The 14173-nt window shown below is 47.4% G+C and overlaps 1 protein-coding gene across 13 annotated transcripts in view; it reads right to left on the reverse strand.

Moving 5' to 3' along the window:
* The window catches only part of LOC144500714 (uncharacterized), a 115796-nt gene that overhangs the window by 62094 nt on the left and 39529 nt on the right, over window positions 1-14173 (reverse strand). For all 13 annotated transcript variants that reach the window (XM_078224058.1, XM_078224059.1, XM_078224055.1 and 10 more), the window contains 2 exons: window positions 11710-11769; window positions 2003-2114 (listed from right to left, as the gene is read on the reverse strand). In XM_078224058.1, coding sequence (XP_078080184.1) covers window positions 2003-2114; window positions 11710-11769 — 172 coding nt within the window. The remainder of the gene's footprint in view (window positions 1-2002; window positions 2115-11709; window positions 11770-14173) is intronic.

A 14173-nucleotide genomic window follows, 5' to 3' on the forward strand; every position in this document is an offset into this window, starting at 1 on the left:
CTGTTATTTAAAATCGATGATCAGAGTCATAAAGCAACACAGCATGGAAACAGGCCCTTTGGCCCAATTGGTCCATGCTGAACATGGCGCCCTCCCAGCTAGTCCCAATTGCCCACATTTATCCCATATCCCTCTAATCCTTTCTCATCCATGTACTAACCCAAATGCTGAGTGCTCAGCATAGTGCTGAGCGGGTCACTGCGCATGTGCTGATCTGTCGGTGGGGAGATCCGTGCATGCGCGCTGGCTCCCCCTTCACCAGCCTCCCGATCGCAGGCCTCCCCATTTCTTCCCCAGATCATCCCCCCGATCTGCGACTTCCCAACCCCTACTCCCCCCACCCCACTGGCCTACCTGACACAACCGCCCCCCCCGACCGATTGCTGGCCTACCCACACCCCCTCGCCCGGGCCAGCCCTAATCGCGAACCCCTCCATGTGCAGCCCCAATTCCTCCCCCCCATATGCTGTCTTGAACTCCCTCCCATGTGCAGCCCCGATCTCCACCGCCCCCCCGCCCCCCTCCCCCTTGTGCAGCCGGATCGCCTCCTCCCTTCCTCCCTCACCGATCCCATTCCAGAGTGCACGAGTGGGTCCCCCCCAACTACCACCAATCAACCCCGCCCCCAGAAGGTTCCCATCCCCTCTGGCCCCACCCCTTGGCACTGCCCATTGCCCATGAGGCCCCTGCCCCAACCTCCTGGAGGGGCGGGGGGCCTCATTGGCCTCTGTCTCCGGCAGCAGGGTGATCACGCTTAGCCCCCTTTGCCTTGATGGGGACCAGCTTTAATCCCCGCTGATGGGTACCTCTCCAGCAGGGGTGGGGGGGGGGGGGGGGGGGGGGGGGGGGGCAGAGACACTCGCGAGCCCGGAGACTACCGTCCCCATTTCAATATGCTAATCAGCCTCGCGCTGGGTTCCGGCGTGAGGCTGGTTCTGTTGAAAGGCCTGGCCTGGGAGACTCGTGATTGGCTGGACGCCAGTCGCGAATCCCGCGACAGCCCCGATGTCCCCCGGCCCACTGCGGTACTCGAGCAGCGCAATGAGCCGGGAGAATCGCCCCCCCCCCAGTTGTTGCAGACCAGCACATTCCAAGGCCCAGGATACATATTCTTTTTGTAATTAATTTTTTACTCCATCCTTAAAGTTACAAAGCCAAAGCTCAGAGTGGACCGGCCAAACCCAAATCCATCCCACTGCTTGCTCCAAAAACCAAATTCAAATTCCAATTGAATCCATGGTTCCCATTAGAGAGAGAAACAAGATCCGAGCTGACAAAATCCGGCATTGCATCCCATCCTGGGCTTGATCTGACACTTGATCTTAGCCCCAAGGCCGGGGCTTTATACTGAATGAGGCAATAAAACTCGAGGCAACCGCTGTGAAGATTCGGGAGAAAGACAACAATCTAAGGCCCTCCACCACAGTACACGGAGAGGCCGGGACCTTTGGGCGATATGTTTGACGTGACATGTATGTTCCTGTAATGGAGATGCCTCATTCGAGTTACAGAATGCCACATGCACTGGACATTCGACAATGTAAATTTTGAACTGTTATAGGATCCCTACAGAAGGAGGCCATTCGGCCCATCGAGTCTGTACCAACCACGATCTCACTCAGGCCCTATTCTCCGAACCCCACACATTTAGCCTGCTAATCCCCCTAACACTAGGATCAATTTAGCATGGCCAGTCAACCTAACGCGCACATCTTTGGAGTGTGGGAGGAAACCGGAGCACCCGGAGGAAACCCACGCCGACACGGGGAGAAGGTGCAAACTCCACACAGACAGTGACCCGAGGTCAGAATCGAACCTGGGACCCTGGCACTGTGAGGCAACAGTGCTACCCACTGTGCCACCAGGTCACCCTATGCAATGTACCTTTATAAATTTGATGAATAAAGTACACTTTTGGATTTAATAAAGCTATGGCCTTGATTCCACATAAATGGTCTTTAGCGTGGATGATTCCGAAACATTGCTGGGATTCAGTGTTCACCTGTTCTAATATCTGAGGTGTCCTCTTCTATGGGCAGACTGGTGATTGCCTCCTCCCCAGAGCCTGGCATGGATTTCAGATCAGACGTCATGTCTGTTGGTTTGGGGGTTTTCTACAAAAGAAAGTAAAAGATAAGTTACATGAAGCAGCAAACAGGGACTTCCACATACCATCGAGGCATTGTTAAATGCAAAAATCAAAATAGCTGACAAATCATTCATTGCACTTAACTTCATAGAGTCATAGAATCCCTACAGTGCAGAAGGAGGCCATTCGGCCCATTGAGCCTGCACCGACCACAATCCCACCCACACCCGATCCCTGTGACCCCACGTATTTACCCTGCTGATCTCCCTGACACTAAGGGGCAATTTACCATGGCCAATCCACCTAATCCGCACATCTTTGGACTGTGGGAGGAAACTGGAGTACCCGGAGGAAACCCACGCAGACGCAGGGAGAACGTGCAAACTCCACACAGTCAGCCCCAAGGCCGGAATTGAACCCGGGTCCCTGGTGCTGTGAGGCAGCAGTGCCTACCACTGTGCCACACATGCTGTGATTTTAGGGGTTTCAGAGTGATATAATCAGGAACTACCTGAATGTATGTCTTTCCACCACTCACTCATCGTGACACGTAGTCATGCGTGCGACTACATATAACTGAGGAACAATTGCCGTACAAATTGCAAAACCCATCTGAACCATTGACCTTGCACAGATCACCTCCAGCGTGCCTTATCACTTGGATACTTCAACAGCAGCTGTGATCTCCACCAGATACATGGGAACACCACCACCTGCAAGTTCTCTTCCAAGCCATTCACCATCCTGACTTGGAAATATCTCACCGTTGCTTTACTGTCACTGGGGAAAAATCCTGGACCTCCCTCCCAAAACAGCACTGTGGGTGCAGCTACACCACACGGATTGAAGGCAGCTCACCATCCCCTTCTTAAGGACAATTAAGGATGAGCAACAAATGCTGGCTTCACCAGGAATGATGTGGAGATGCCGGCGTTGGACTGGGGTAAGCACAGTAAGAAGTCTCACAACACCAGGTTAAAGTCCACCGGGTTTATTTGGCAGCACAAGCTTTCGGAGTCTCGCTCCTTCATCAGGTGAGTCACTCACCTGAAGGTGCAGCGCTCCGAAAGCTCGTGCTACCAAATGAACCTGTTGGACTTTAACCTGGTGTTGTGAGACTCCTTACTGTGCTCACCAGGAATGCCCAAATTGCATAAAAGTATAAAAGAAACCCTACTTATTTAATCTCTTGAGTGAGATGATGAATATTTTCTGACTATTTCTGCATCATCAATATTTGAGAATGAGTATGTCTCAGGGTGTAACATTCAATCTGTCATCTCCCACTTTCCTGAAAGACATTTATTCCAATTGTCAGACATGGCTTGCCTTTTAGAAATCTATATATCTGGCCTTCATCAATGTATGTGTTTATAAAGACACATTGACTTTATTCCACAATACGGCCTTTGGAAACCTACCCTAGCTCATAACAGATTGACTCATCTACAGTAACTCAGTTCATCCTTTCTCCCTTTTTGCACTGAAGTATTTGCATTGTTTGGGATTATATTCATTGGAGTTTAGAAGAGTGATCTCACAGAAACTTATAAAATTCTAACAGGGTTAGACAGGGTAGATTCAGAAATCAGGGGCGGTACGGTAGCACAGTGGTTAGCACTGCTGCTTCACAGCTCCCGGGACCTAGGTTCGATTCCCGGCTTGGGTCACTGTCTGTGTGGAGTTTGCACATTCTCCTCGTGTCTGCGTGGGTTTCCTCCGGGTGCTCCGGTTTCCTCCCACAGTCCAAAGATGTGTGGGTTAGGTTGATTGGCCATGCTAAAATTGCCCCTTAGTGTCCTGAGATGCGTAGGTTAGAGGGATTAGCGGGTAAATATATAGGGATATGGGGGTAGGGCCTGGGTGGGATTGTGGTCGGTGCAGACTCGATGGGCCAAATGGCCTCTTTCTGCACCATAGGACTTCTATGATTCTATGAATAGCCGCGATTCTGCCATCGCGACTTGCAGCTTTTCTGGTGGGTCGCGGTGGGAGGTGCGCGTCACCGGCCTTGTACCGGGATCTGCACACGCGCCGGGATCGCATGCGCATTCCCCAGAGCCGGCGAACAGTCGCCGGTCAGACCACGCTGGAAACCGGCGGATAGGCAGGTAAGTAATTTAAATCTGTGTTAAATGTATTTTAAATATGATTTCAATGTAATTATCATCATCAGGAACTTTCCGGTCCCGATTGAATCTCCCACCTGGCCAGGAGTACTTCATTCCCTAGTTCTGACGAGCTCCCCACATTTGGGGAACTAGCGGGAGACCCCACCGGAATGAAGGGGGGGGGGGGGCTGCCTCCGGGGGGCAGTCTGCTGGGGTGAGGGGATCGCCACTGCTGGGGGTGGGGTGGGCTGTACATCGAGGCGCTCCGGAGCGGCAGGGTCAGGGCTGGCCCGGGAATTGTTGTGGGGGCTGCGATCGGGCCGTGGGGGGGTGCTGGAGGGGCAGCACTGCAGGGGTCCTGGGCTGGCCAGCAGTCGGGGAGTCTGACAGATCGGGACCACTGCGCATGTGCAGAGTTCCAGAACTGTTAGACTCTGGCACGAATAGGCCCCGCCCCCCCTGGGTTTTTAATGAGATTCACGACTGGGACCTCTGCAGTGCACAGAGTGCGGAGATTCAGGTGAAAAGCTGAACTGACAAAACAGTCGGGATTTAGAACAGTTTTCCCACCAATTCAGCGCTTTTGGGAGAATCACGGTCAATGTTCCTAATGGTGGGGGTGTCCAGAACTAGGGAGTCATAGTTTGAGGGTAAGGGGTGAACCTTTTAGGACTGAGAGAGAAGAATTTCTTCACCCTGAGAGTGGTGAATCTGTGGAATTCACTCCCACAGAAAGTAGTTGAGGCCAAAACATTGTGTGATTTCAAGAAGAAATTAGATATAGCTCTTGGGGCTGAAGGGATCAAGGTAGAACGGAGGGAGAAAATTGAATTCGATGATCAAAATGAATGGCAGAACAGGCTCGAAGGGCCTACTCCTGTGACTAGTTTCTATTCCTGTAACCCTTCGTTATAGTGTTAGTGTGAACTCCTTTAACCCTCAGAGGGTTAACGATCCTGGTTAAGAATAATAAACCCGGAAAGAAAATCCGCTGCATGATAAAACAATAAATGTTTCTGGAGACAGATATGAATGGTGAGCTGAGGTCGCGTGGATTCCTGTCTGGATGTTTTCTGACATCCGCACAGGTCATTGTTACCTTCCCGGCGAGAAGAGAAGAAAACCTTTGGAAACTTTAGCAATAAGCGATTCTGTCATGAACTTACAAACTTGTGATTTATTCTTGTCACTATAAAAGGTCTTGCGTCTGGGAATAAGGGAGGACATTGAGGGGTGGGGGGAGGGGCGTTGCGGGTACAGGGCAGCCATGTTGCTCTCGGCTGGAGTCATTTCGCAATATACTTTGTCTACATTAATAACCGAGAGCAAACAGGTAGTATGACAAAGGTTGGAGCGTAATCACACACAGATACCTTATCCATGCCTGATTCAGAACAGCAGAATAATCTGAGGTATGTTGAAAAGCCTAAGAGCAGACGCCCTCAAATTCCAAGTGAACTTGTCGCTTACTGGCTCAGTGGAGACATGCACTGCCTCTCTATGCAACCCAGTAAAGTAAAGAGTAAAGTTTATTTATTAGTCACAAGTAGGCTTACATTAACACTGCAATGAAATTACTGTGAGAATCCCCTAGTTGCCACGCTCCGGCACCTATTTGGGTACACAGAGGGAGAATTTAGTACGGCCAATGCACCTAACCTGCACATCTTTGGACTGTGGGAGGAAACCCACGCAGACACGGGGAGAACGTGCAAACTCCACACAGACAGTGACCCAAGCTGGGAATCGAACCCGGGTCCCTGGCGCTGTGAGGTAGCAGTGCTAACCACTGTGCCACCCATTCAAGTTTCGAGCTCGTAGGCTCATCATTGCTGATTAGGTTGGCAGTGGGGTTGCTTCGATTAACTTTAGTGTCCCTAGGTTGGATGTGTTGGAATAGGCTGCTGTTTCTTACAGTGATGTCAGTGACAGTAGGATTAGGCTTAGCTATGAACCCTCCCCCACTTGACTCAAAGCCCATTGACATCGGGGTCGGAGCTCATCGCAGCTGGTTGGTTCCTCTTCCAGCTTTTCCCGCGTTATATGGGGTCACCACAATGTCAGCTGATCACTTCCATATCAACCATCGAATTTTATTTGCATTTGATGGGTGACTTACAGTCAGGTGGACTTTGAGTTAATGTGGCCCCTCTAAGGGACAATCCTTGAGGGCCATGTGATTGAGCCACACCCTCCAAAAGGCTGCATGGGAAGCTGAGCCAATCGGTAAGGACGTACATCCTGGGATGAGGATGAACCTCAGTTGGGGCCAGGGAGGAGAAAAGAGTAGACTTGAGCAGTCGTTCTACCAGATCCTTAACTTGTATATATGTTATATTGATAATAAATCATTCATCGTTGAAGCTAAAACAAGTTGCCTTTGCTGCACCCTTCCTGCTTCTAACCCTCCATGTTTATCTGGGCTGGGGACCGTCACTGGTACACACTGGCTTGCCTGCCCCAGTGGCTGGGTTCTGCCGGAGGCAACATGTCCCAGAGTGGGACTTGAACTTGGGGCCTTCCATGTGATGCGATTGACATTGGAAAACCAAAGGACTATACTACAACATTCCCGGACATTCTCTCTTCCACCTTCTTCCGTCAGGAAAAAGATACAAAAGTCTGAGATCACGTACCAACTGACACAAGAACAGCTTCTTCCCTGCTGCCATCAGACTTTTGAATGGACCTACCTCGCATTAAGTTGATCTTTCTCTACACCCTAGCTATGACTGTAACACTACATCCTCCACTCTCTCCTTTCCTTCTCTATGAACAGTATGCTTTGTTTGTATAGCGCGCAAGAAACAATTCTTTTCACTGTGTACTAATACATGTGACAATAATAAATCAAATCAAAATCAACAGGAGTAACAACCTACAGCAGAATAATGAAGAGGTTGTAAGAGTGGGGGGAGAAATGTTATTGAGACATCAATCGTGATTCAATGTATCTGGAATAACCTTGTTCTGAGTTCCAAACGCACAATTAAAATCAACTAAGGATTCAATTATTTCTCGCAGTCGTAAATGATGTAAAATAGGAGGCGCCATGGAAATCATAAAATCTTAAATGGGCAGCACGGTGACACAACGGTTAGCGCTGCTGCCTCACAGTGCCAGGACCCGGATTCGATTCTCGGCTTGGGTCACTGTGCGGACTCTGCACGTTCTCCCCTGTGTCTGCGTGGGTTTCCTCCGGGTGCTCCTGTTTCCTCCCACAGTCCAAAAATGTGCGGATTAGGTGGATTGGCCATGCTAAATTGCCCCTTAGTGTCAGGGAAACTAGCTGGGGTAAATGCATAGGGTCATAGGGATAGGGTCTGGTTGGGATTGTGGTCGGTGCAGACTCGATGGGCCAAATGGCCTCCTTCTGCATTGTAGGATTCTGTGATCTGTGATCTCAGTGATAAAATTACAGGGTGAAAGAACAAAGAAAATTACAGCACAGGAATAAGCCCTTTGGCCCTCCAAACCTGCACTAACACATTGCCCGACTGAACTAAAAACCCCTACCCTTCCGGGGACCATATCTCTTATTTCCCATCCTATTCATGTATTTGTCAAGACGCCTCTTAAAAGTCACTATAGTATCTGCTTCCACTATCTCCCTTGGCAGCGAGTTCCAGGCACCCACTCCCTCTGTGTAAAAAAACTTGCCTCGTACATCTCCTTTAAACCTTGCCCCTCGTATCTTAAACCTATGCCCCCTGGTAATTGAATCTTCCACTCTAGGAAAGGGCTTCTGACTATCCAAAAATTACATTTACCATTCTTTCCCACCAAGAATATGATACATTCTTTTGTGCTAGAATATCCATTTGGAGGATTGGCTTGCAAAGCATCGCTTAAAATGGCCAACTTCATATCTCATGGTCTCATCTACTCAACCTCGGCCTGGTTGTGGGGGAGGAGCTTCCGCTAGGTCGCTGTGTTAGTGTATCGCCAACCTTTGATCACTATTTCAAGCACCTTTGTAAAATCATTTCTGTCAGTGTATCAACAATTGCATCTTTTGGCAATGACATTGTGAAGCCAATTGCATTGTTAAAAACAGGCGATGATCATTGGCCCAATCTCCAAAAGAGTAGAAATGGGCACAGCTGGAGCAGCTGGGTGTGGGGGAGCAGACTGTTTCTGTGCGGAGCTGTTCTGAGAATAAACTTGCTTAAAGTAAAGGACAAGCTTCAGACTTATTCCTTCACCATAGATAATTATTGGAATTAAATTATTGGGCGGCACGGTTGCACAACGGTTAGCACCGCTGCCTCACTACGCCCGAGACCCGGGTTCGATTCCCGGCTTGGGTCACTGTCTGTGCGGAGTTTGCACGTTCTCCCCGTGTCTGCGTGGGTTTCCTCCGGGTGCTCCGGTTTCCTCCCACAGTCCAAAGATGTGCAGGTTAGGTGGATTGGCCATGCTAAATTGCCCCTTAGTGTCAAGGGGATTAGCAGGGTAAATACGTGGGGTTACGGGGATAGGGCCTGGCTGGGATTGTTGTCAGTGCAGACTCAATGGGCTGAATGGCCTCCTTCTGCACTGTAGGGTTTCTATGATTCTAGCTGAAATCTTTATCATGCATGTGGATAACTTCCTGTGGGGAGGTTCTGATAAATTTGAACAATGGGCGATTGATAAATTCAAAAAGGAATTCAAGGTTTCAAATACATGGGTTTAGACATTAAGCAAAACAAGTCAGGATCATTGGATCAACAATCTTATCTAGAAAACATTAGTCGCATCCTGATAAATCGGGTCAGTTCCTCACAAGAAGAAGATCCAGCATCAAAATCAGAAACAGATCAATTGAGAAGTTTGGTTGGACGGCTGAACCGGTTGTACACTCAGACTGATGCTGGTTATGATGTGTTGGAGTGGAGTACTATGATGATGTATGTTACAGTAGAGGAAGTTCTGAAAGCTAACAAAACATTAAAGACGTTAAATTTAGAGAAAGGCACCCAAATTTCCGGCCTTGGGTGAACCAGATGATATGAAGTTGGCCGTTTTTAAGCAATACTTTGCAAGCCAATCCTCCAAATGGATATTCTAGCACAACAGGATGTGTCATATTCTTGGTGGGAAAGAATGATAAATGTAAACCATTGGCTTGGGAAGTCAAGAAAATCGAACGGGTCCTGAGAAGTACCTTAGCTGCTGAAACACTGGCATTAGCTACAGCAGTAGATATGGGATGGTCTACTTATGTAAGATACTGGCAGACACACAATACAAAGGGGAATGTGAGAAAGGTTTGTCCACAGTTAAAACCAATCCCTGTGGGACAACGTTAACTCAACGAAAAACGTCACTGAAAAGAGGATAAGAATAGACCCAGCTAGCATAAAACAAGAACAAAGAAAAGTACAACACAGGAACAGGCCCTTTGGCCCTTCAAGCCTGTGCCGATCATAACTAAACTAAAAAAAACCTTCTACCCTTACTCGGTCCATATCCCTCTATTCCCTCCCTATTCATGTACCCATCAGGTGTCTCTTAAATGTTGCTAATGTGCCTGCTTCCACCACCTCCTCTGGCAACGCGTACCAGGCACCCACCACTCTGCGTGAAAAACTTGCCCTGCACATCTCCCTTAAACATTCCCCCTCTCACCTTGAACCTGTGCCCTGTTAAAGAGAAGGGAGATATGATGAGTTGACGCAAATCTCCAATTATTAGGCTATTTTTTAAAAAAAAATGCCTGCTCCAAGAAATTGCGACATGTGTTGGAAGAGGGGCATTTTGTTTTATAAGGAAAACTAAATATTTTTGCTTTATGATTATGTTTATATATGAATAGGGGTCTATAATGTTAATGCGCCCAACTTTTGTTTCTAAAACGTGTCCTTGAATTTAGTTTTTTCTTAAAGTTTTAAGTTAAAAGAAATAGAGGGGAATCTGTCAATGTGTCAGAAATTCCATCCTTTGGCAATGGCATTGTGAAGCCAATTGCATTGTTAGAGTCAGGCGATGTCATTGGTACGACCTCCAAAAGAGTAGAAATGGACACAGCTGGGTCTGGGGGAGCAGGAGACTCGGCGGAACCGTTCTGAGAATAAACTTGCTGAAGGCAAAAGAGAAGCTTCAGATTATTCCTTCACCACATTCTATCATGGCAATTAACATTTGCCACGACATAAGAAGGAATGTTTACAATGCTGCTACCGCATGGGCAACTCCTCCCAACTTCTGCGCATTTCAATAAATCAACCATCAACGTTTCTGATTCAACAACGTGGGGCTAAGAGTAGGGTGTGCACTGATTATCTACCTTTGTAACAGGTTATAAAGTAGTGTTGAGCCACACAGCTGTGTGAAGGTGGACTGACTGACACCCTGAACTATAATTTATTAGTTTTCATGTCTCTATATATTGTCACAATGCTCATATTTGAATGACCTCTGGTTTATATTCTCTGAGTAGTCCTTACACTGCTTAGTCTTTTATCAGTACCTGATTTTGTGAAAAGCAAATGATGCAAGTTTGTGGCGTAAATTCAAAAGTCAGCAGGTCCACCATCAACCCACGCGGTATTCCCTTCAAAATATTCCTGCCAACGCTTTCCAACCTCGAACCAATTTCTTGCCCATTCCCAAGGTTCACCTGAATGACCCACCAATTTGAGCTTAACTAGTATTCTTTTGTGCTTCTTATAAGTGGACCATATTGCTGGAGTTTCCATAGTTTATCTGGGATGTCAGTTCCTCAAAACGTGATCAAGTATGTTGATTACCCAGGATCTTGCCTTTGAAATCCATGTGCTGGCGGCTGTCTTATTAGGTTATTCCCAAATAAAATCCATGAGTTTAGAAAAAAGATATAGTAAGAAGTCTCACACCACCAGGTTCTTAGAATCTTAGAATCCCTACAGCACAGAAAGAGGCCATTCGGCCCATCGAGTCTGCACCGACCACAATCCCACCCAGGCCCTATCCCCATATTTCTACATATTTACCCACTAATCCTTTTAACCTACGCATCCCAGGACACTAAGGGCAATTTTAGCATGGCCAATCAACCTAACCCGCACATCTTTGGACTGTGGGAGGAAACCGGAGCACCCGGAGGAAACCCACGCAGACACGAGGAGAATGTGCAAACTCCACACAGACAGTGACCCAAGCCGGGAATCGAACCCAGGTCCCTGGAGCTGTGAAGCAGCAGTGCTAACCACTGTGCTACCGTGCCGCCCACCACTGTGCTACCGTGCCGCCCATAATTATGTCAAAGGTTAAAGCAGTGCTCCAAAAGCTCGTGCTACCAAATAAACCTGTTGGACTTTAACCTGGTTCTATGAGACTTCTTACTGTGCCCACCCCAATCCAACGCCGGCATCTCCACATCATGACTACCAAAAAATATATAACCTTTGTCCTCACTGATATCTGCTGGGAGGCTGGTACGTGTCATCTCTTTGGGATACCACCAGCCACTGACCCGAACATTGATTCCAGCTGTAACAGAGGGCGTGAAATGTATGTCGACCACTTTACGCATTCTCCACCTACCGGTTGCTGTGTGGTGATCCGAATGTCTGGGTCCTTGACCTCCTCCACTCCTCCAGAAAACTGTGGGTGGAAAAGGTACCAATTAGTCAAATCTGAAAGAGGGAAATGATTTATAAATTTCCCTGTAGTAATTATGTCAAAGGATTATTTGCCTGGAGACAACAACTCCCTTCATGACTCTGCCCTGAGTGTTCTTTGTAACAACCAGCTTTATTTACTTTAATGACTAATGACAGTATTCAGTGAATATAACTGTTCTCTAGGGTTATGCTAAATGCAAGAATGATATGCAAATAAGACAATCCCAGGTGTGATGTGAGCTCTTTTAGCTCTCCAAGCTACCCTGGCTGCACCTTGCCATATTTGTGAGCTGTTCTTGTGAGCTGAGTAAGAGTTTTAACAACACCAGGTTAAAGTCCAACAGGTTTATCTGGTAGCAAATGCCATTAGCTTTCGGAGCGCTGCTCCTTCGTCAGATGGAGTGGAAATCTGCTCACCTGTTGGACTTTAACCTGGTGTTGTTAAAACTCTTACTGTGTTTACCCCAGTCCAACGCCGGCATCTCCACACTTGTGAGCTGACCCAGGAAAGCAATGGGAAGAAAACTCCAATAGAGATGAAAGCAAGCTGCTTTAAAATTTGTGTATCATGAGGTCTATGTAACTGTATGCTACCCAATGTCTCCCACCATTCCTTAACCAAGGGCTGGTCCACACCAATGGACATGAGCTGAGTGCTATAAGGGGTAGCTCTTCCTCTGATTTCTCCTGTCACTTGAGCAATATGTCTCTGCACCACCTCCTTCAGTGGCATAGCTGAGATCAGTGACTGACCTCTTTGATATGTGACGATACTGCGCCTTTAAGAAATGTACCTGAGCCAAGTACTTGTGTAGGATCTGTTGTAGCAGATTGTCCTGGATGGATGAGCCACAAATTTCACCAACATCAGCAAGATTGGTGGCACAGTGGTTAGCACTGCTGCCTCACAGTGCCAGGGACCCGGGTTCAATTCTGGCCTCGGGTCACTGTCTGTGCGGAGTTTGCACATTCTCCCCATGTCTGCATGAATTTCCTCCGGGAGCTCCGGTTTCCTCTCACACTCCAAAGGTGTGCACGTTAGGTTGATTGACCATGCTAAATAGACCCTAGTGTCAGGGGATTAGTAGGGTATATGTGTGGGGAGATGGGAATAGGGCCTGGGTGGGATTGTGGTCAGTGCAGACTCGATGGGCCAAATGGCCTCCTTCTGCACTGTAGGGATTCTATGAGCCATTCTATCTACCAGCATCGTGTATTGTTGCTGCAGCAGTACAATTGCTTCTAATGGCTAGAATGTTAGTTTTAATCTAAACTAATGCTGTCCTGCTGTTTTCTCCTGGGATTCTGCAGAGCGGGGCTTGTTTGGGATGATTGGTAGGTATGGTCACGTTATAAGGGTAGCTGGGCTTACACAGAATATTCAAGCTTAGGTGCTGCTTTTGGAGTTGAGAGAGAGCAGTATTGCTCTTTACCCCCTCCGCCCCCCCCCCTCCTCCGCCCCCCCCCCCTCCTCCGGTACTCCCCCCTTCCCCCCCCACCCCCCTCCTCCCCCCGCTCTGAAGTTGGAGACTGGAATCTGCCAGGAGATAAGTTTCTTTTTTGGAGATTCTGCTGTATGAGATTGGATGTTTCTCTGAAAACTGCTGCCCCTGGATCTCGGTCCAGAAGTGTTAAAAAGCTGAAAATCCAGCATCATGTGAGCAGACTTGTTTTTGTGCTAACTAATTCTGAAGAAGGATGTATGTCGATGGGGTATTGCTTTAAATTGGAACAACAGAGATAGCTAGCTGTCATGGATTGTACTTTGCCATGTCTAAGTATTTTAATTGGTAAAAGTTATGCTAATTTTTGTTTGTTATATTCTAACCGTGTTCTTAAATAAAGTTTGTTTTGATAAAAGCTTCCTAGTGGGTCAATCGAATCATACCTGGAGTAAAATACCTTATGCTCACCCTCATGCCAAAATCAAATGCAAAAGTTGAGGTCTAGGCTAACTTCATAATATACCTTGGAGTTTCATTAACAGATATGTCAGTGATCTGTAGGACTGGGCTACCAGCCATATCTAACATTTCATTTGTATCAAATTTATACTTCTGTGAGGACTGTTTCAAAACTCAGTTATTTTTTGAAACAACAATTTGTATTTAGATACACATTTTAATGTAACAAAAGCCCCAAAGTACTTATAAAACAAGGTGTGTAACTGTGCCCCGTAAAGAGGCATTAGACCTGATGACTCGGTAGGTTTTAAGGAATGTCTTCAAAAAGAAAAACGAAGCAGAGTTGTAGGGAGGGAATCGATAGACAGGAGGCAATAAAGGGTTCACCACTTAAAACTAAAGTCAAATCATGCCCTTAATATCATTGCATAATTGTGAAATGCTTGCTTTTGTTTGTGTAGCGAGTTCATCTTTTTTAGT

This window comes from Mustelus asterias, chromosome 11 (genome assembly GCF_964213995.1).
Source record: "Mustelus asterias chromosome 11, sMusAst1.hap1.1, whole genome shotgun sequence".
NCBI classification, from domain to species: domain Eukaryota; kingdom Metazoa; phylum Chordata; class Chondrichthyes; order Carcharhiniformes; family Triakidae; genus Mustelus; species Mustelus asterias.